We start from the raw sequence: 24,379 nt of genomic DNA, 5'->3' as shown, positions 1-24,379 counted from the left end.
TCCACAGTAATGCTGGATTAGAATTCAGTGAAGATTTTGTCCTTCCATACACCTCTAACATTTATTTAGATGCTAAGTATACTTACATTTTTATCTGTAACTACACTTTTCTAATGGGAAATGAAAATACCTTAAGATGCACAAACAACTTTTATTGGGAGTGAATGTATCTTGAAGAAGTACCCAATCCAGTGTGTATTTGAGCAAATTAAGCTGTTGGTTGGCTAAGTTAGATCACAAACAACATTTGTCTGTCTGGATGCCAGCTCTGCTCACACTCTGTCTGTGCACAGCCCCAGTCACCCCAACAGCTAACAACGCTGGTGCTGCTAACACTGAACACCAACAAATTTTCAGCAATAAAAATCAGTTTGCATAAGTATCAAGGCAATTGGTAGAGGAATCATTTATAAACAGGAAAAAAAAAAAGAATCATGGACAAACTGCTAAAAGTCATAGACTAATTCAGTGACTTGTGTTTGCATTATAAAACCATAGAAGACCAGGACAACTTACTGATTAGAAAAAAATAATTCAATAAATATTCACATGTCTCACAGCCACTTGGATATAAACCCAAAATTTTTATATTAGTTGTGATGCTCAAAAGTAATATATAATTAGTTCCATTTGTAAAAATCTCCCACCTCAGCATCAAAGCGGGGGTCCTGATAGGCATCACTGATGTTCACTGGGAGACCTGTGGAAGCGACGAGTTCAGCAATGCTGTTGTTTATTAGCCAGTCTGAATAGGATGATTTTTCCACACTGTCTTTGAAACTATCAAAATGCAGGGCAAGGGAAGAAAAGTATACAGTCAACGTTAACTGCAAGTCCAGCATGTCTTAAATGCACATTACTAGGAACAGCAGAACCATTCACAATTATTAATAGTTATCAAAAATTAACTATAGAACAATAATTTGGTATTATTGAAGTGGTACCTCAAAAATTCTCTGCTTTAAATAACTTTCTATTGAAAACAGCATTGGTGTATCAAGTAAATAAAATATTTGATAGATTTTACCTATGAATCAACAGTGGACTGTGTTCTAAGTTTCTGTAGGATACAGGACTGCTCATGAAAAGCAACCACTTCTAAAAATATTTTCTGTAGAGTTACCTGAAAATATATACTTCTACGCATTTTTAAATTAATCTAATAATCTGTGATATTTTCAATTTTTATTTTCAGTAATTTTCCTGTAAAAATGACTTTTAAAAAATTTTGGCATCTGAAAGGCCATATCTAATGGCTGAAGAAGGGATCATTGAATAAGTCTTAAATCAATACTGCAAGTATATTGCAGCAGGTAGATCCAAGTAGCCACACAAGAAATGAAGGTTTCCTTTATTTTTACCTGGTTGAGCTTCTGCCACAGTTACTGAGGGGCTAGAGAGCTATCACTAAATGAGCATAAGACACTAAAATGATGGCCTCAACTCACCACAGTCCACTGCAGCTTCTCAGAAAACTCAGTGTTTAGCAGACCTTAAATTCCTCACCTAATCAGCAGGAAAGTTCTCTTTGACTTATTTCGGGCAGGTTCTTGACATTGGCAATGTCTGGCTACTCATGACTGGATAATAAAAAAAATGCCTGTTGTCTTAGTTTTAAAAAGAAAACTGGTAAATTTTTAACACCTGAGAAACATTTCTTGGGAAAAAGTTACTAAGAAGCTATGGAGAATACAATAGTTTAAGGCTTTGAAGCATTCCTCATGAATGAAAACAGGCTGAACAGTGAAACCCTTGAAAGACTCAATCAAAAGGAAAGGATTGATTTTTGTTGACTGCATTGATTTTCTGGAGACTAATTCAACTACGTCACTCATCAAAAAGAAAACATAATATTCTTAAAAGGCTATAAGTAATAATGATTTACAGAAATCTAGAAGAATCCACTTTCATTTGGGATAAGAATTTTGAATGACTGTAATTAATGTTATGTGTACACTTTGACAGAGACCTTTACATAAATATAATGGGTTTTAAGCTAAGTAAAAAAATCACATTTATAATTTAACATTTAATTCATAATTTAATTTATTTCAAATACTCCAGAAGCAAAAAATCTTTAAGGATAAGAATCTAATTTCAAATGCATAGTTCCCAGTCCATAAGTTATCTGAATGATATTATCATATAAAACACATACATCATGACTCCATTGGGGTGTCAAGCATTTTAAGCAGCAAATTAATTCAAGTAAAAGAAACAAGATAACATTCATAATTAAGTTTTAAAAGCAGGGTCTGTTATGTTCTCTCCATTCCTAACAAGCACTCTACATCCATACTCCAGAAGACAGGCACATCATCCCAGGGACAGTGAAACAGTTGAGGAATTTCAGCCCTTCCTCTGTACCAGCCCAAGTGGGAAGGAGCACGGATATTTTTGCCCACACAACTCATACTCTGGCCCAGGCAGGAGACTTGTCCACTACCACTGGTACCCAGGTTAGAGAGCTGTTATCTCAGCTACCTGCAAAAATGGAATCTCATCTGCCAAAACTGCTGCTTCTGTGCAGGAAAGGCACACTCCACAGCACATTCCATCAGGCTCATCTTCATCAACATCATACCAGAACTGAACCCCCAAGGATTCTAACATTTATGTAATATTTTTTCAAAGGGAGAGAAAATTTAGGGGACTTGGCAAACTTGTACTTCAAGAAGAAAATCACTGGGAAAAACAAGAGCATCAGTGTACCAATATGGATAATAAAGAAACTTGATTGTGGTGTGTGATGAAAACTTGGAAACTGAACAAAAAGAGGCAAGTGTGGCCTTGCAAGACATTCCTTTACAAACAACAGCAAAGAAAATAAGTATGAATATTTATTATGATAATATATTTAGGTATTTAACAGGTGAGCTGCTGTCATGCAGATTTATGAAGGCAAAAGAAAAGCCAACTTCTAAAACTGTGTGAGAAAATATATTGGGGCATCCATGAAATATTGTCTTAGAACTCCTTTCTCATTTAGATAAAACATAATGATAACTGTTCTCAGCCTGAAATGTCTAGATTTCAACTAAAATTTCAAAGAAATAATGTTTTTCTTAACTGCTGTAATGATGAAGAAACTAATCTTTTTTTCCCCACATGAAAAGTCTCATGACTTGACATCAGTTACAGCTGCAGAATGCAGAATGAAAAGGGCAAAACTCACTAGGAAAATGCTCAAATGTCAAGGGCTCGCGGCATTGTTCTGTATCCTAAATAACCTTTATTTTTGCACAATAGTGCCAATAACTCAAGCTGTGCCTGTGCTAGATCCAAATGTGACATCATATCTGCCAGTCTAACCTTGGTCTTTGTAAAAGCAACTTCACTCTCCACAGGAAAAAATAATCACAGAAAAAGTGATACATCTTTATGTTAAAATGCACAGAAATTTACCTTTATGAATCTTATGAAGACTATCTACCAGGTTATGTGTTTATTCATGTCTTGGAATAAAGTTAAAATATTCTTGACTTGACTACAAGCAGAGTAGGCTACTACAAACTGTACAAACTGCTGTGGCAACATGCTAATATAACTATGGTAACAAGAAATGAGCCAGCTTGGTTATCTTGATACCACTCTACATTGTTTTGACTAATCTGGCTATTGATCAAGTTTGAGAAAAACAGGAATAACAACCACATTCCTTGATTCATACTCCTGTCCCTGAAAAAAAGAAATGTATTTTCACCCCCTAGGAAAGACCAACTGCTACTCTAGAACTCTTTGTCAAAAGCAACTTGTGATTCCCAGATGAATCAACAGATTATTTAATCATATTTAAATCTTCCTATTTTTTATTGCTTGTTTTCCATTTGCTTCACTGTTCCCATACCAGGACATGGAAAGGAGATAGCTTCTACCCATATTTCTGTGTGGCCCGGGACTCTGATGTGAGCTTGCACATCTTAGAAATTTTCTAACACTTCCCATTTCTAATGATGTGAAATCAATCCATGAAAAGGTTTATCACCATGACAGCCATTTGATATGCAAAATTCTCCTTCAGAATCAGTATGATTTAAGCTGCATAAAACCTGTGTGATAAACACTGAGCCCTGCAAGATGGAAGAAATGTTCTCACAATAGTCCTAATCCTCATCCCCTCATTTGCTATATAGGACATTTTATGTGAACTGCTACCAGTGGTGTAACCTTGCAGGGATTGATATAACAACCTCACATGAACAAAAATCTTTCTTTTATTACTTAAAATTGGCCCTTTATAAGTGTTTACAGATCCTACTAAGCAAAACATATACTTCCATTTTGACTGGCCTCCCAAACAAGATTTAGTCACAGGAACACAGTTTCTAGGAAATACATATGCTCTGCAGTTTCTAGGCTTTCCAATTTGACAACAGCAGAAATAAAATTTTACTGGGAACCTCTCAACACAATTGTACAAAACAATTTTGTAAGAGATCAACAATCTAAAATAATTTTGTAATTTTTACTTCTATATTAATCAAGCAAAACAACAATTTCATGTTATCAATGAGTTCAACCATAAAAAATCAGTTTTCCCCTGGTTTCTTACCTGAGACACCAATACAACATTAGTGCATGTATACACACAAAAACATACATATATAAAAAATATAGGGACATATATTCATTCAAGCAAGCCTCCATTTGAAGCAAGCAGGTGTCTTGTCTGAGTAAAAAATGTAGTCTCACACTCTTCAATCAGATCTACACAAAGTTCTATCAGAAAATAAAATCTTGACCAAGCAGACCTGAAAACTATGTGAAAAATGTAGTTATCCATAACCACAGAAGACATGAGCACTAACCTGTTGTCAGTATCAGCACTGCATTTTGGAGATAACAATTCGAAAGATTTTGTAAATTTCACCACCTGTCACAAAAGAAGTAACTTAAGATTGCTATTAAGATAAATAAACATCTAAGAAACCAGTAATGTAAGGTTCCTCTGCTTAAACTGTATTTTTATCCAATAGTCTTAGGATAAAAGTACAAATTTGTATTCTCTCAATGGAGAATTCATGTTTAAAATACATGCTGTGCACAGTTCCCTAAAAATCAATATCATATCAAATTATATCTTCAGATTCTCTCAGAAAACTATTTTCCACAAGCATATATGCTTCCCTGTAAAGGCTTTTGGGACATGTATTATGGAGCTTTACTCAAACTTCACTTTTTTAATATAGGGAATTAAGCAGGATGGCAGCTTTGCATTACTAACTGCAACCAATCACACTTGAACATATATGTCAGGAACACATAAGTGAAACATCTTAGGAGTGGCAAAAAGTGACACAGAACAGAGGCCTTATTTTTGGATGTGTTCCCATCTTCACTTTGTTTCTGAATCATAAAAGCTTTCTGCACAATGTACAAATGACAGTATTTTAGACATGGTTAGACACTGAGTTACTCTAAAGAGATCTATTTTGATATAACCCTCCAAAATAGGAGAAAGTCAGGAAAATAACTGTTTTGCCACTTGTAAAAATTACCAAGTGGTTGGTAAGATGCTATTCTACTCCAAATTAACCTAAGATTTATGACCATCTAGAAAAAGTTTGAGATTTTTGTCCATATTTCACAATTTTGTCTAGAGGAATAAGAACTCATTGCTTGTGGTTTGTGAAAAGTCCCTCCAGGCTCAAAGGCAGAAATAGTACCAAGAGCAGAAAAATGAACTGCCACCCACAACTTCCTAACACAATGGACATTTCTGTGAAAAATAAAAATCATATTATACTTATAAACACAGTGACATTTCATAAGAATGTAGTAGAATTATATATTGCAATTATAAAATTGGAGAGGGGGGTGGCTAGGGGAATCTAGAAAGAGAAAATGAACTAGAAACGTTAAAATTCTATAGTAGAGAACATAAGTGAAATAAAAACTTTGATCTTGCTTTTAGGAAAGCTGGTATAATTTAGGGCATACTCAATTGAAAGTTCTTAATTTTTATTAACTGAAATGAAATATGAATCATATCTTTCCTCCAAGGAAAAGAATGGGTATTTTTTTCTGCCATACAAACAAATTTACGATTCTGTCTCTGACTTGTCAAAGCCTAGCAACAAATAATTAACTGCAGAATCAGTGAATACAAAAATAATAATTGGGTGGGAAAAAGAGATATTAAAAGCAATGTTTTATCCTTCAACTACTTCTCAAATCATGGAAAGGAGGGTAGCTTAAATTGAATAGCCTGAAAACACTGGAGAGAGCTACCAATATAAAGGCAGCCACTTAATTTATTACTAATAACAATACTCATAAAAACTTCCAACATTTTTTAAGAGGCTCTCACACCCTATGAATATCAGTTACTGCAAAGTCCCAAAGAAAGATCCTGTCAAAACTGTCAAATACTTTCATACCGTTTACATCCATCTGTTCAACAGAGCTCTGCAATGAAATAATTATTCATGGGTCAAGTAGACAAAGTAATTGCAAAAACCCAAAAATACTTCAGTTATTCTGAAAGCTGGATTTCCATTTCACCTGCTCAATGTAAAAACTTACTGCTATCACAGTATAAGCCTATTGGGATAGAGACACCCTGAAAAACACCTGCTGTTCTGTACTTACACACGACATGCAGCTCTACTTACTGGTGATTCAATGTCTTCCAGAAGTAACACTGAGCACCGCTCACACTTCAGGAGGGTCTGGGCCCGATGCATAATTTTCTTGACAATTTTCTCTAAGTCAGTCTGTTCCTCAAAGAGGTCATTCACTACTTCCAGTAAAGCCTGTATACAAGGACAGAAAACTCTTGTATTGGTTGTAAACTAATAAATACATGGAGCATTGCAAAGGAAGTTTCATATCTGGGATCGATTTTATATGAGTGATCCCTTGAAATCTTCATTCAAAGAAAGGTCTTAATGACTATGGCAACAAAATTGAAATGAATTGTTAATACTTTGTCAAGGAATAGAGGTTCAATACCACTAGAGGTATTTCTACTGAAGTTCTGGGCCTGTGATGCAAGCTAACAAAAATATAATTCCCTGTCATTGTAGAAAGGATGATAAAAAAGAAGCCAACTATTATTAAAAACCCCTCAAAATTACCATTTTGTTTCTTCAAAAAATAAAAGACCTCTGTGACAAGGGAATGACAGGGCAGCAGAGCATTATTTTCACTTCAGATCCTCCTGTCCCAATGCATGCACAGCACCAGCAATCATGAGTGTGTATTCTATGGAGACATGCTGTCAAAACCCTTCACATATGGGGTTTTTTTCCCTGCTTAATTTTATAAAGATATATCCACATTATTTGCACATGAACTAAATATTAAAAATTCAGAATGGCAGAGGCCTGAGATGAGTAGAATTTTATGAGAGCTTGAATCTCTGCCTAAGTAACACATTCTCCTGCACCGTCTGTGCCACAAATGCAATTGTTTCAGCACCTCAAGATGTGGAACTGACATCAGGGAACCACAGCCATCACTACAAGTGGATTTCCCTCCCACACTGTCTGCTTGCTGCCTCAATCAAAACAGGAATCTTTTGAAAATATAGTTTTTGAAATAGAACTGTCTGCTTAGCAAACACATATGCATAGCTGGAACCTGCAGGAACAAAAGACTAAAGTTTGATGTTGGCCCACTGTAGACTTTGCACTTACCCTGCTTCTGTCATATTCCTTCCTTGAAGCTGCAAACAGCTGGGCATTGGATATGGCAATCCCACAGAAGGGGAGGTACATCTGCATCACCTAGTATGGAAAGAAACTTACAGTCATTAAAAACAACTGCAATTGTTTACAGCAATTTCATTCTAGTAAAGGGACCTAAACTCAGGGGACACATCACAGGAAGGGCTCAGCTCGCTCTTCAGCAGAGCACTAAATACAAAATGAAATTATCATGGGCAAGGCACATCTGATGCATGGAAAGAGATCAAATATCTAGGAAAGAACAAATACAATTAAGCTCACAGGTCCCAGAAGTCTGGGTCCTCCACAATTTTCTCTGGCAATTTGTGGATTCTCAACCCTATAAAATGTCTTCTGAAGACTACTTTAAATTACTGTAGACAGTACAGCTTCCCTAGAAAACACTCTTTATTTCTCTGGACTGCTTTTTTGTTCTGAGCTCAAGAAGCAAGTTTGAGTCACATTCCTGTTGAGGAATTCTACATAGATTTTGGAGAATACCAGCACAGTGGAACACAGAACATTGATCCTACACTATTAGTCAGAAAACTGATTGTCTTCTCAAAGAAGGTTAAAAAAAAAAAATTAAAAGAACATGCTTGAAAAACGGGGCCTTAATGTATCATCATACATTACAAAAGATTGAAAAGGAGGGACTGGGAACATAGTTTGAGGTGCCCAAAAGGATTTTAGGTTGGCTGTGTGAAGTTAGCAAACTGGACCAGTCAAACAGCTGAATAGCTGTGGGACTGGCACTTCACAAGGATGACAGTGGATCAAAGTACAAACCTAGCATTTTTAAGCCACACACTGGTAAGAAATATGTAACATACTGTCACTCCTGAGTGGTTCCCAGGCTTAGGTCTGAGACTTTTAGTAAATTTTACAGCTGCTGAATAGCCTTAACATTTGCAAAGCCAGTGGGAGCTGAGGCACTCTGCTGTTTACAGAGCCAAAAGAATGCTGCAGCAGCTAACCTTTCTTCTCTTTGGTCTGTCTGTTTATTGTAAGAAATCCTGTCTGTGACAAACTTTGGCATTAAGAGAGTGGCATTTGTCTTTGAAATTCTGTTTAATTAGAAAAACACTGCTAACCCAGAGACATGGGCTATTGAGAATATCTGAGGAAAGATATCTGAGGAAAGATATCAGACGAACAGAAGCAGCAGCAACTGCTGTTATACTTTATCTACCTTGAGCACTCCACTGGTCCCATACCTGCTTAGTCTGTGTTTGAGTAATGATGAGCTTTTGGAAAGAATCCTCAGATCCTCTGAATTTTGTACCTTTACACCTGGCACTCTGTCACAGCAACTGCAGACTGTAAGGGTGCACACTTATACTGCTCATTTGGAAACACCCTACTTTCATCCTCTTCCCATCACAGCTACCTATGGCTCTAAGGAAAATGACACTTTAGACTCTACAAACACTCACCTTTCTGAAGAGGCAGTAATTAAAGTAGCCAACTATCACACCAGATCTACAGGATAGAGTACACAAAATGAAAAATAAAGTACAAATGTAAAAAACTGATAAGAGGGATTAATTTTTTTAATAGTCAGAGTTTCTCTGAGAGAATTTTGCTTATTTCACTTTATTTTTTATTTTCAAATGAAACAAAAAACCTCCCTATCTATATTTTCTTGTAATAGTTCTAAAAACCACAGCCAAGTAAGAGATCAGAGCAGAAAAAGTTAACTTAAGAAAAATCTGGCCTTTACTGAAATTCTGAATACCTTAATGAGACTGGATATATTTTTACTCAATAGGTAAATAATAGTATTTATTGCCTCCACACTGGAATCTCCATTCCCAAAATTAATGTGGCCCTGTGACAAAGGAAAGCACAAGAGGAGCTTATGAACCTTCAGGCATCACAAAACCAGCTAGCCAAAATCTCTTTTTAGTGAGAAGAAAATAAAACCTTGCAATATTGTAAACCACTGGTCTCTGGAACCCAAACTCCAAGGCACTGCATCTATACACAGAAATTACCATCCATAAAACACTGTTTTATGACATCTTAAGAGCTTGGAAAGCCACTGACACACATCACTCTTGTCACATCTCTAACTAATTGTATAAGGCGCAGCACAATTAAGAAGGACACCAAGTTGTTTAAGAAAACCAAGTTGTTTCTTAAGTAGAAGAAATAAATAAATGTCAACAATTATGAAGAAAAAAACCAAGACAAAAACTGTCAGGTAGAGAGGAATCACCCTGTGGTTCAATTATTCCTGTTTACCTAAAACAAAAGCCTGCTGTTCTTACACTTTTGTACTCTCTGAATGGTCAAAGTGACTTTTCCTTAAACCACTTTTGGCAAGTTGTAATACAGCACCAAGTACACAAAGAATGAAGATGTTTCTATGGTACCTTAATTTTAAGTAAGACTTCTTAAACCAAAATTGCTCAATGGGATAGAAAGCAGTTATTGCATTATTTCAGATTATAGATTTAGATCTGCAGCATTAAGACTATTTTACAAGCACCTCTAACATGCTTATGCTATGACTGTGGACACTCCATAAAAATATGGAATAATGTCATATTCAGCTCCTATCTGTCCGAGCCACAGCAGGTATTTTTAAGCCAGATTCTCACTTCAGGGATTTTTCCCTCCAAAGAGAATGTAAAAAGTTGAGGAAATGGTACATAACACCATGTGACAGACACATCCTTTCCCCCTCCTTTTAAGTGAAAGATAACTAATTACTAATTTCCTGGTGCTCCAGGGCAAGAACTGGCCCAAAGGTTGAGTATGCTACGTGATTCCATTACACCAATGCACAAAGTTTTTGTGTGAAACTCGTGGAAGAACATGCAGCATACCCCTCTGAAGTACATAAAGTAATTTCCCTTTGTTAAATTGAAGGCTATTCAAAATAGTTTTGAAGCAAAAGGGAATATAACTGAAAGATAATTTCCTTCCACATCTATTTCGAATTAATTAAAGGAAAATATTCGGCAGAGGTACTAAAGTTATTTTCAAAGAAAGCAAATAGGCAGGATTGAAAAAAAATCAAAACCAGTTTTAACAGATGTGCCTCGTTAAATTATTTTGTCAAATAGGAGTAGTTGCAGTGATTCATCACAGTTCTATGTGACATATTGATAAACACATCGGTAAGTATGTAATAGTAGATTTTATAAAAATGGTGTTTAGGCTGATGAATGTGCTGAGACATTAAAAGACACTAATTTTTGTTGGATTTTTTTTCATGACAACTGTAAGGTATTCAGATACAGTAACTTAAGGTTAGCAAGTTTATATTGTGAATTACTTGGACATTCAGGGTCCAGGTGACCTGGCCCAGTTTCTCTTCATTAACCTCCCAGTAAGTATCAGTGGGTAGCAGTTACACTCACCTCACAAATTCACAGCAATATTCAAAAGCTAAAAAGCTGAACTCAAAAACTGTTCAATATTTTATCAGGGCAGGAAACCTATGAAAAGAAGTAGTAGTAATGGGAACCTTCAATATCTCACTTTTTTCTTTTTGAAATTCTATTATTTCATTGTTGTATGTTAGGAGTATTAAAACACAACTACCAAGGAAACAAACAGTATGATTACAAGAAATTTCAATATTCAGTTACATAACTACTTACATTTTCAGCTAGGTCTTGAAGATTACTTATCTTTACTTCAAAACTACACCAGTAAGATCAGATGTCTGCCCTGACCATAGTTACTTTTGGCTTCCCACAGGATATATTTCCATTGCTTTAGTATCTCCACACACCTCCAGAATTGCAGCCCCAAAGTTAGACCTTCAAATCCACAACAATAACTGAAGCAGGAGCTTGGTATTTGGAAGTATGAAACATTTTCAGATTCTGCAGTACTAAATACTAGGACAAGTAAGCTACAAACTGTGCTTGTTAGTGGATACTTTTATTTTACGGCATCAGTTCAGAAACACACCAGTGCTCCCTCAGAATTTTAAAGGGCAGTCTTCCACATGTTTCCTCTTCATGATGACAGTTTTTGATGACAGTTTTGCAGGCCAAAAGTTCCACACCTGGTTACACAGTTGTCTGGGCACATCAGCATCTGGACACCTATACTACAGCAGCACAACGTCTTGAGATGTGACACTCCTTTTCTTTCATCCAGCTTTTCATAGATGATGAGACATAAAATACATAAGTTAGTAAAATGCTTCTTAGTGTTCCTCTGAATTGCTAAAAATTAGGGTTTCTTTTCATCATCTGGGTTTGGATTTCACAATCACTTCACATATGATACAAATCTTTCTGTCATTAGAAACAGGAAGGAGACCTCTGGCCAAGCCCTTTCTGACAATGCATGTTATCGAGCGATACCACCTTTCCCTCCACTGCACAGCCTGGAGATGAGGGTCCTTATGGAATCTGTAAAACTTCCCTTGCTGCATAAGAAAAACCCCTGCTGGTTCCAGCAGCAAAAGAAGGCTATTTTCTAGAATTGTGTACCTCACAGGAAGTAAATTCTGAAATTTTCTCTTACGAGAGGAAAATATAAAAGCAACAAAGTTGCATAGGTGCAGAGCTGCAATGCAGAAAGTTATTAGCTAATGGTGAAAACCAGCCAGTGCTGCAATGGCAGCACACTGCAGAGGGGAAATGTGAGCTTGCTGGCTGGAAAGCAGCCCTGACTTCAGCTTCAGCAAATGCAGTGACATTTACCCTGCCTCCCCCGCGTCAGCTCTGCCCTCACGGAGCCCTCTCCGAGAGCACACGCTGCCATAGCTATCCAGTGGAGTCTAACTCAGCTTCTGGCACACTCCAAGCACCCCCTGCCTGTGGTCAGAAAAGAAAACAATTCTGATGTCTGACAGAAGAAAGAAGCTTCTCAGTAATGCTTGTGTACTCACTCTGGCACAAACTCCAGGTTGAGCTCTCAGCAAATGCCTGTCTGGTTCAGTTGTTTTCTTTAGCGGCCACAGGAGCCACTTCTCTTTACACAGCTTGCTTGGTGAGCCTGTGGGGAAAGGAGCTAGTACAGCCTTCCTAGAAAGAGAAAAGAAGTCCTTTCAAAGGAAAAGTTTTTTTGCTGTAGTTTAAAGTGATAGATGCTTTGTGGGCATACTTGAAACCAAATCAGGGAATCCAGCTGCCCTTTAAAACATTTCCTAATGTGTTCAAAATAGGTTCAGAGGGTGAAACGTTCTACTGAATTCTGAAAGCAATAAACCAAATCCAATTGCAAAATGGTTAAACACGAGCGCTCTTCCAAATTCCATTACCTCCTGCCAGCTGTGCAGGGTCTTGCTAGCCACACATCTGATAAAATCTAATTGTCTTCTAAGTTCACAAATCCAAGAAATATTTACCAAAATTATTTTCCCAAGCATGGAAAGAACAATTGGCTGGTAAAAACACTCCATGAATTATAGGCACCCAAATAGGGTACACAGCTCCTATGTGTATCACTGAACCTGCAGAGGCTCCTGGGCCAATCTCCTACTGCCTTTTTCTTTTTTTTTGTTTTTTTTTAAAGTTTGTATTTGTATGTGATTATTAATGAGTACCATAAAAATGCGCTAATGCTTGCAAACATAGAGCAGCATTTCTGCCCTATAAAGCTCACTCTCTAACTCTGCATGCTTTTGGTGTCTGTAAACAGCCTGAAAAGGACCATGGGAGCAATCCTTCAGCACTGCCTCTATACTTTCCTGCCTCACAGAATTACTGGCACACATTCAAACTAGATAACTGCGTCACCAGACAGATTACAAAACATGTCTCTGGTAGAAGCAGACTTATTACAGTTTTAAAGCCTGACTCCTATGTAGGTCACTGTCCTCACAAGCCATGGCACCGGGAGACTGCTGCATGCAGGAGCAAAGGGCAGGAAAGGGTGGGAGTGCAGCCAAATGTGCCCAACTCTGACTTTTCTGCAGGCCCCATCACTGCCCTCTAGTTGTTCCACACAACCTCCTCTTCTCTGTTTTCTGCTATGCATCAAAGGTCTTTAAACTGGGAAAACAAGTCAACACAATGAACTTGATTTATAATAATACACTTGTAAAAATGTTTATACAGTCAGAACACATCTACAAATCTTATTTTTTTCTGGCAGGTATTTGACAGTTTCTTGACCCAGTCACTTTACAGCTAGATATTATCCATTATTCTCCTCACTACCAGGGTATGAACCTCAAAAAAAAAAAAAAAAAAACAAGCAATGCTGAATTATACTGTCAAAAAACCCAAAAACATTAGAAGTTGCTGTTAAACCTATTTTTAACAATATTTGGTAAGACATAAACATTTTGACATTGCATTATATTTCGTATTTGGTATAAAGTGAAAAGAAGAATAAGTGTACTGTAAATTTCCTTACAGCACCTCATTTTAAATGGTGCTGCCCCAAATGAATCTGAAATAGGAAAACATTTCTGCTAAAGACTAGAAAGCCAAAAATAAATATATGTAAAATGTCTGCTATTCTAGGATCTCTTCATCCGATCTCCTACATGCAAAATCCAGCTATTTTCATTGGAAATGCCTCTATATTTTACACAAACCTGAATCAGTGATGCCCACTAATAAGCCCCATCCCAGCAAACTGCCACTCATTTATTCAGCATGTGATATTAAGCCAGGATTTCCAGAAGGGAAAATGAGGACAAGAGGAAGAAAAAAGTTACACAAGGAATGACAGTGGTTCTATTAAAATCAGAAGTGTATGAACTGATGAAGAGCAGAGGTAGCAGGTAAGGAGTATCACCATGCCAGTGTAAGCACCTGTAAGGCCAAGCCAATGCCTGGCACTGGTCCTTAGCCCCAGGACTTCAGCAAATGCGGTAAAGTTGAGCTGTAAAGCAAGGAAAAGTCATCTTACAGGCAGCCTGAATGAGGGCTGCAAAGTTGCAGCAGTGTGATCAAAGCTGTGAACCAACATGTTTTTGTGTCATAAACATACTGACAGCCACGGAGACTCCTCACTGCAAGGTAACCTGGATGATGGAGATGTGGGCTATGTCTGTGGGCAGGCAGAAGGCCTTAAATCAACCCAACAGTTACAAATTATGTTTCTTTATCAACTCTAGAGTTTCCACCAATTGGACATTAGCAAGGCTTTGTAGCAAAATCGTAAGGAGAAATGCTAAGCAGCTTTTATTAGCTCATCTGAAATAACAGGGATAAGAAGAATCACAAAAGGCCACGAATCTTCAAAACCGCAACTCCTACCCACAAAGAAAGTATGAAGGAGAAGAAATAAAGTTCCTCTATTTCAAAGGATGAATATCAGTTATATTTGAAATACATAAATTATATAATCACCTTTAAAAAAAAATCAAGCTGAGATAATTCACAGAGGACATTTAACCAGTGTAATGCTTTCCCGAGAGACCAGGAGGGGCTGTTACTGCCTCGCTGCTCTGCTCTGCCCTGTTTGAAGAGGAGTCACTAGAGGCCAGCCCCCAGGCACAGCAGCCTGCAGCTGTTATGTAAGGCAGGCAGTTCTGCAGTGCCTAAATCTCAGTGCCTCAAAGCACTTTGGCAGACCATGAACAAAGTTTTACAGCAGCAATGTCAGGTAGTAATTTTTATCTAGAGACAGCAAAACTGAGCCAAAGAAAAATTTAACTGATACCTGAAGGGAGGAAAAAGGTCACAAAGAAAGATTTTGTCAAAATTTTGGAAAGACTCCTGGCTTCCACTATGCTTGAATCAGTGCAACCAGCTTTATAAATGTCACTGCATGAGATGGGAAGATCTTGGTATTGGCAAAGTGAGAGCTGTGAAGACTGATACTATCAACGCTAAAAATAGGAATTGCAGATCAGAACTTTAAATTGGCATAGGTGAATTAATCAGTATCACCTCAAAGCTATCTTTTCTATAACACAATTGCAGGCTTTGATCTTACCATTTCAATTGCATTCATCTGTCATCTGGCAGACAATATATATAATAATTGACCATGCTAATTGAATGGCATTGAAACCAAGAGATAAATTCCACATGCATCCATACAATGAGAATATCATCTTCATGTCACAGTTCTACTTACAACTCAGTTACCACTCCCAGTTCTTGTTTGTGGAGAAATAGATTTATCCACTTACTTCCTCCTGCAGGCCTTAAGTATTAGAGTACACAAACTGAAAACTACTTCTACTAATTCTTGACTTATCCATAACTGAATGAAGATGCCTTCTTTCATTTTTGTATGAATTAAAATCTTCTCTTTAGAGCCAGAGTGCAGATACAGGACCAGAATCACAAACTGGCTGAGACTGGATGGGGCCTTTGGAGGTCACCTAGTCCAACATTCTGTGCTCAAGCAGGACTGCCTAAAGCTTTTTGCTTAGGACTTTGTCTAGACAGCTTTTGAATATCTCCAAGGGTGATGATTTCACAACCTCTCTGAGCAACTTGTCTGTCTCTCTCACAATAAAAATAGTGTATCCTTTCAGACAGAGTTTTCCATTTTTAAGTGCATGTATTGCCTCTTGTCCTGTCACTTGGCACCACTGAAAAGAAACTGGATATGCATCTTTGTATTGTACTATCCCCCATTTATACATAGTGATGAGATTCCCCCCCCATGAGCATTCTCTTCTTTGCTAAACAGTCCCAGCTCCCTAAGCCTTTCCTCACAGGGGAGACGCTTCAGTTCCTTAATCCTCTTTCTGTACCTTTATTGGACTCTATCCAGTACATTCTTGTACTGGGGAACCTACAACTGGACATCTTGTGTAGTCATGAGGGAGACTTCATCCTGCTCTTGTATGAATGCTGTGTGCAGTTTAACAAAGAAGACATTTAGCTAATTTATATATAACAGTCTGCACTGAGATTCCAATGGTATTAATAAGTTCTTATTCAGGTTCTTCTCTCACATATTTCAATATGTGTTTTGTGATTTTTGAGGAAGAAATTCCTTGAACAGTAGCCTTTTTTTCATATTTGGCTTTGTTTAAGAGTGAATGTTTGTGGCAGAACTTACTGCAGAAGCCTGATCCTTTGCCATGTTGAGCTCCTCTTTCAGCAAGGTGGCCATTTTTGCCTGACTGAAGTTGCCAATGTCAGCAAAACCTTTCCAACTGAAGCTCCAACTGGAACAGAAAAGCCTGAACCCTGCACATTAACCAACCAGATTACATTGTGCCTGATGTGAATAAGTTTAGCTCACTCAACTTCTCACTGTTTGCATTGGTTCCAGGGGGATGGAAGTGGTTGGTTCTGTTCCACTAGAAAAAAATGTGAAGCAATTTTTCTTAACTGAGATGCATAATTTGGTGACAGCTTAAAAGAAAGCCAGGGACTCAAGATACCAACTGTATTCCCTTACACTACTGCTTGTCAAACAGAGAGCCTCTTGTGTTTCTTAGGCAACAAAAATTTTACCCTCAAACAGAAAAAATCTTCAACTGAATGGAAATAGAGGACAACAAATAGCATAAGTGCCCCTTCCTTTCATCACATAATTTTACATCTCTCTTCCAACCAAGATGCATCTGTACCTTGACCCTTTCTTCCATAATACCTAGAAGCACCACAACACAACATAATCACATCATACTTTTTACATACATCCTTACATAATTTTATTTATTTTCTCCTCAACATTGGGAAATTTTCCAGTGGTCTTCTACATTTGCCTATTTTGAATTTATGTGTATTTAGTGACTAATATTGTACTGAATGTCATATCACTTCATGCTGGTGGCACCTGTCTACTCTTCATACATTTCTACAGAGAGTTGCTCTAACTCTGCTTTCCACTTTTAAAGATGAAAAATAATGACAAGGAATGTAGTGTATTTTCAATGTATCATTTTTACTCAAAAATTTTTTCTCAGGAATGCAATGTTTCTGCAAAAGCACAGAATCTTATTCTAGCAGAATTGATTATACAACTGGACATGCTTGACACATGTTGCTATTTGAATCTGATTATACAAATTAGGCAATCTGAATTGGTATCTGTCTTGCATTTCCAGACCTGATTAAAAGCACTTCTAACATATATTGTAATCTGTACCCATTACATTGTGAAAATGTTCCACATGAGGAAGTAGGGGAATAAACCCTAAAAATCTTTGCCTTTAACAAAACAGCTCAAACCCTCACATTGAGTTCATATCTGAGGAAGAAAAAAAGCACTGTATAGTAATAATATCTTTAGAAGAGTTACTATGTAAAGTGACAGAGAATTCACTGGAAGGAAACTTATCTATTTTTAGTGGTTTGAGGTTGGCAACTACTGAATTGGTGACAAATTAAAAGTAACCTGATTCCAAAACAACAGAATAACTTCTAAAACCCCAAGAAGGAAGAAGAAGGCTAATTTTTATTTGTTTCAAATGAAATGAGATTTTGAAAGCCCATCACAAAGTACAGAAAAATTCCTGAACTGCTTTCTTAATAAAACTATTTACAGAAAAGTATTGAAAAATTACATATTACCTCTCCTTCATGATGAGCACAGTTTCAAGAAACAATAGCAGAAAAGTAACTGAGCCAAATAGTGCTCTGATCTACATCACTGTAGTTATACCTCTGACATCATAATTTGGATTTACATGGCTTTACAGAATTTTGTATTCTTTAAAATGTGGAAAGATGGTTTATGCCTCAGGCTATTTTTAATCAATTCTGGCTGTACCAATTTTACAGAAGGCAGGCTGACATTAAATTTTCTTTACCCTTTCCTGGCAGATGTCAATCAGAAGAAGCTGAGCATAAATATTAACAGAATTTCTATGGAACCAGGTGATTTTTCATACAGCCTGAGTGGTTTGACATTCCCTGCTTTTTGGAAAATGCTCTTCTACGTTTACCAGGATGTCCAAATACCACATTTTTTTTTTTGTTTAGCCCATACACAAGAATGTGCTGATAGAAAAGGGAAAGAAGATTCTAATCTCTGCACAGAACTTTGAATCCTAAATGTAATCTCAATGACAGCAAGCAAAAAAAAGTATATGGTACCTTTTGGCAAGACCTAACCTCAAATTTAGAGAAAGTGATCCAAACTTGTGCTTCATTTTTCTCTCTTCACTGCAAAAATAGGAAAAAGAAGACATATGGCAAAAAAGATTGTCCAACAAATAGTAAAATGTACAATTTATGAAGATAAACAATGATTCAAGCTGCAGTATGGAAAACATACCAGTTCTAGGATGCAAATGTGCTTTCATATGAATAAGGATTCACTTACTTCTGTCTTTTAACTTTATTTATAAAAATAACTTGAATCCTGTTTGAAAATTCAGTTTTTTCGCTGAGAATCCTCACCTGGCATCAGGACTGAAGGTATCCCCTTTCAGCTTAAGTTAAGCCTTTAAAGGATAAAATTTGCCAAAATAGTTAAAACTAAATGTTCTTGAACTAAAAGCTCCTTTTTTCTTTCCTTTGAATTCTCTCCAAAACCAGCACCTTATCCCAAGTGCTATTTTGGTACTTGTTGATTTCTTCATTACACCCTCCATTAACTCTCCAGCCAAGGAGGTCAATATCATTAACTGTTTCCAGTTTCAACTCACGAAGGTTTAAAAAGAAAATCAAATAATAACTGGGACATTTCCTTAATCCCTTAGAACTCACAAGTATGTGTTCTAAAACAATGATTTACAGAAAGCAGCTTTGACACATATTTGTGTATGTTAATTGAAATTGTGGTAATTAACTCAAGACAGTAAATTACTATCTTTAAAACCTGCCTTTTGAGCATGACTGATCAACAAGGTATTGGAAGAAGCACTGAATTCCATATTACTGCACTTTGAGTTTTAAGTCTGGGTGGGCTTCAGCATCCTGACTTGAAAAATTTATTTTCTGTGCTGCAGACTTCAAGGGGCTGATGAAAGTGTGTGGGCTGGTTTGGACGTGAGCCATGCTTTTTCCACACATCATTGTGTCTCCTGCACTAATGACTCACACCTGCACATGCTGCTATCTGATTTCTAGACAAAGCTATTTATAAACTGGAACAGCACAGCCGAATTCTGGTGGTGTAACTACAGCAGTCATTATTTACCTAAAGTGCTTGTGAAGCACAGACAATTTGGGGACACTGAGTTTGCTGGCCTTTGAGGAGCCATGAAAACAGCATGCAGCTTCTCCCTGATAAAACCCACAGTGCAATTTTATCTTGCAGACATCTATGGATTTGATGTGGTAACACATTACTTTTCACATAACTACAAGATAAACACAGGATTCCAGGGTCATACACGCACAGAAAAACCCATCCTATCTTCTCTCACAGCAGTATTGGAATTATTTCCTATAGTGGTTTTTTATACTCGGAGACTTGCATGTTACAGACTTAAAAAAAAAAAAAAAAGTTATTTAAATCAAGCAAAAATATGTTTGTCCCAAGCTTACGATTACAGTCTTGCCTAGAGTGTCTCAGTCAATGGTCCAGAAAAGTATTTAAATTTTCACATATCAGCCTCTGCCTTCAGACACTCTTCCCCAGTGCTCCGGCTTTTTCTAGCTATGATTGTGGAAGCATCAGCATTTGGTACCAATTACACATCTCTTTCTCCTTCATCTGCAAGTGGCCACGTTTTTCCTACAGCTTCACATGAGGCCATTTGCCTTCCTTTTTTTCAGTTCAGAACAACTGCCTATATGACCCTTCTGTGAAAAGAGCATTATGAAACATACAATGGGATACACCCTCAGAGAGTAAAACAGTCATCTGCTGCAGTGAAAATTTTCAAAGCTATTAATCTCATGTCTGCTACGCACACAGCATCCTGCCCCTTAATTCTGAAAATCATATAATGTTTTAATCTTGGATTGAAGTGATTGTGTATCTAAACAAAGCTCTGTTTAAATGAAAAAAAAAAAAACCAACAAAAAAAAACAAACAACAAAGTCTTTATACAGAAAATCAGGTATGTCAGCAAGCCTGTTCCTGTTACTTACAGACAGGCATTTCACTTCCAGCAACACAAGGTCCTTCCACACATATACTTATGTACACTTCTCACTGTGTGCCTGAGAAGAAAAACTGTGGGGTATTGATATTAATATGGCTGTTGAATGGCACAGTGGAGAGCCCTGGATTTCAGGTAGCTGAGTTGTGTTCAGAAATCAATGTGCAGCTGTCTTCCTTGGTGCAAATTTACTAATGTTAAGGGTTTGCTTCTGCCTGCATTATTAGCAGTTCAATAAGGGCCAAATTATTTTAAATCTTTACAGATCACTCAGCAAAATAAGGCTTTGGTTCCAGTTAAGTAGTATCATGGTTAATTGGCCTTTAAGTAGTATCAGAGTTAATTTAGCTTGATTCTGTAGTACCAGAGGTCAAAATACATCATAAACTGAGTAAGGATATCTTGTCTTTAAGGTGAAGAAATAGTAGGAAAACTATTTCCATTCATCATACAGAATGGAAGAGCATCTATGCACCCCTCATAGATATTTTAATAAAAAGTGCAAGAATAGAAGAGTCTTCTTTGATTAAATTAGGGTTTGAGTAAGTTTCCTCTTTTTTTGTCTCCATAATTTTGGACTGCACAAGTTGACATTCATCAAGCACTGAATACTCACGAAGGCAAGGCTGTCTGATCAGGGAAGTGCCCTGGGTCACACACCCCTGCTTAAAGCTGAGTAGAAGTACGACAAAAAATTCAAATTCAGTTCACTGCACATTTGTCCATATTTTCCCTCCTTCTGCTTTTATTTCTTTTCCATGAGTTTAAATATTTTTCTAATACCCCATTTTTCCTATCTGCCTAAGAAACTATAATTCTGAGTTTAGAGTATCTTTTGATATGCATTCAGTCTTGTTCAGTTCTTACACCCACTCATTTTTCCATCTTTTCTGTCTTGTTTTTTAGTTTATTCTTGCTTCAAAATTATTATTTTCAACTTCATCTCTTCTTATGAAGCAATTAATTTATCTAATATTTATCAAAATACAAAATGTCTTTAATTCATTAGGTACTATTTTTTAATAGTAAGACATTCCCTACTTCTATAAGGAAAGTATTTTCTTTATTCATGGAACTAGAACAGCCCAAGAAAGAATGACTGAATTCTGGAGGCCTGCCTGTCAATTGCCCTGAAATACTACACAGTCTTGTAAATGGGATTCGTTCTTGCTACTTTTTCATGATGAAATTTTTACCAGTACCTGTGTCACAGGGAATTTTATGGTGTTTTTAGGAACTGAACTCAAAGCATAAATTGATTTCACTGAGAAAGACCAATAGATGGTGCAGTACTATCAAATGCAAAGAATCAAAGAACTTCATATCCTTATAAAAATTGCCTAAGGCATTTTATAAATAAAAAGCTTGCTGCAAAGACTTTATCGATTCTGAAAACAAATAATTTTTAATTTGTAACTTTAAATCTGATTTCATATGCTGGAAAAAAAAAAAAAAAAAAAAAAAAAAACAAGAACAAAACAAACCTAATGAAAAAACCCAGTCCTCCCTCCACCAAACCACTGTGGGAAAAAAACCCAAAACCCCCCCTACACCCACTTTTCCAGTCTCCTGTTTCTCACAGCTGCTGGTCTAATAAGCAGCCTTTTCTGGCATTGGCACTGCTGCTCCTTCCTTCCCTATCTATCCACTTTTACCCCTGTGCAGATTCATGGAAAGCCAAAAACCAAATCCATCTTGATAGGGGAAAGGAGGCTCCAGAGCACAGGAGTATTTCTGATTTTATCTGCTTTCATGCATGTGGCTGGCAGGCAGTCTCTGCACCACCAGCAGTGTCACACGGTCTCACTGGTGGCTGAGCAGTGCCACTTGTGCACAGCAGCACACGGCGCCCCACAAGCACTGCAGGGCATATTCCTGCTGTTCTGCAACAGGAACTGCAAACAAATGCAGCCTGAAAGCCTGGAGTGCCTTTAAAGCCTCTCCCCAGACTGACCTGGCAGGTCACCATCCCTCACTGCTCCAAGGGACTGTCCTTAAACACCTGGTAGAGTAGCTTTACTTGTCTCCAAATACTCAGCTGTCTACTCAGCAATTACACTGAGTTTTCATGTCCTTTAACCAAATTCAACAATTCACTTTTCCTCATGATAGCTGCAGCTATGCTGCCTTCAATGTCACCATCTCACTCAGAATATAGTCAGCATACAATTTTTTTCTCTCTCTTAAATGGAAGAGAAGATTAGGCCCAGTAGCCAGGACACACAGAAGTAAACAGTCAGTTGTGGTTTCTTTCTCAGCTCTGCCAGTGACCAATGTGCAATAGCTGGTCAAAGAAAATATTTTCAAAAACAATTTAAGAAAAAAAAAAAATAGACTAAAAGAAAATAGGAAAAATTCAAAGGAGTTTCTTACTGAGGAAGAAATGCATTCACCTTAAACATCTAAAATGTGATGAAGCTATAAGTCACTGAAAAAATACTCTGTCGGAAAATGTTCAGCCATTTTCAGCATCTAACAAAAGGAAATGTTGTTCAATTTTTAATCATTGATGATACTGATGTACTGAAGCACCAGTATATACAGAGATGCTGGATAACTTTATGGATGAACAGGTAGACAGCTGTTGAGTGCAAGACATTTCTCAGATCAGGTAGCCATAAGACTATTTTTGAGTGATGATACCTGAAGCACACTTGAAGTCTCATCATCTTGTCAGCCTCAGAGGAAAGCTGAAAAGTGGGAGGCAAACAAGGTCTGAGGCTACACAGCAAAGCCAGGACAAAGAAATAGCAAACATCGTTCGTTCAGCATTTAAGGCAGCCACGAGGAGCCTCTCCTAGGCAGGAGTTGGAATCAGAAGTACGAGTTGCTGAGCTTCAGCGGGACTTAGAGATAATAAAGGGACCAGGAGCCCGAGGCGGCGGCTGCTGCTGCGGTGCCCGGCGGCCGCTGGGTGGCGCTGTGCAGGCGGCGCGGCTCGGACAGCGGGACAAAGAGCGGGGATGGTGTGAGGGCTGCCGACTGCTTTGGGAGCCTGGCCGGCCTGGAACCGGCCCGCACTCACACGGAGTCAGCGTCTGTCCCAATGGCAGAGCCACCATAAGGATGGCTAACTCGGTTTATGCTTAATTAACACTTACAAAACATGCTGCCGTGCTAAAAGTGTACAAAAAAAAAAAAAAAAAAATAGCAGAAACATGAAGCTATAGGAGAATCACCCTTTATCTTTGGGAGCCCGTACTCTAGCTATACGAGCTCACTTAAATTTGTAGTATTATCACCACCAGAGAGGAAGGCAAGCCGCTAGAGGGGGTGAGACCCTTTTCTGGTAGCACACGAGTGCGAGCCTCAAGCACAGGAGTGCAGGATGCTTTCCATCACTTGGGCTGTGTCCTCAGCCTGGGTGTGCCACAGCTTTTCACTCCCTCAGCCCTGTCCATTCCTGCCTCCACCCCCTCTCTCCCTGCTGCAAAAACCTGTCTTAAAGAGCTAACAGTTTCTGTATCCCTGCTTGTGCTTCTAAATGCTATTTAACAATCAGCCCGTTCCTGGTTTGGTTTTTTTTTCTGTGACAAATGAAAGTATCAACATGCAGCTTTGGTTACTGCAAAAGTACAATCACAAGACCACAGATCTGAGTATTAATTAAGAAATCCCACTGCCATACTAACAGGAGAATTATAACCATGCCATTAAGCATGGCAGTGGATACTCGCAGCAGTTGCTGCAGACCTCTCTCTTCCAAGAAAAGCAGAATCGACTCACAAAATTAAAATATTGAGAGAAAAGGAAATGCAAAATAATTCCATTAAAGCAAAAACCCTAACACAGTTCTGCTGTTGTAACTCTGCCA

The 24,379-nt window shown here is 37.6% G+C and overlaps 1 protein-coding gene across 2 annotated transcripts in view; it reads right to left on the bottom strand.

Moving 5' to 3' along the window:
- Positions 1-24,379, bottom strand: part of PDE11A (phosphodiesterase 11A) — a 104,283-nt gene that overhangs the window by 56,350 nt on the left and 23,554 nt on the right. Inside the window, exons 1-5 of one of the 2 annotated variants that reach the window (XM_058027982.1) lie at positions 12,532-12,621; positions 7,641-7,730; positions 6,615-6,755; positions 4,809-4,873; positions 648-780 (exon numbers count right to left, since the gene is read on the bottom strand). In XM_058027982.1, the coding sequence (XP_057883965.1) occupies positions 648-780; positions 4,809-4,873; positions 6,615-6,755; positions 7,641-7,727 (426 nt within the window). In that variant the 5' untranslated portion in view covers positions 7,728-7,730; positions 12,532-12,621. Of the gene's footprint in view, positions 1-647; positions 781-4,808; positions 4,874-6,614; positions 6,756-7,640; positions 7,731-12,531; positions 12,622-24,379 lie in introns of those variants that run through there. The other variant, XM_058027981.1, reaches the window with a different exon arrangement.

Source organism: Melospiza georgiana, chromosome 7 (assembly GCF_028018845.1).
Source record: "Melospiza georgiana isolate bMelGeo1 chromosome 7, bMelGeo1.pri, whole genome shotgun sequence".
Lineage (NCBI taxonomy): Eukaryota > Metazoa > Chordata > Aves > Passeriformes > Passerellidae > Melospiza > Melospiza georgiana.
Note: the sequence above shows the minus strand (reverse complement) of the source record. Positions and strands in the feature narration are given on the sequence as shown.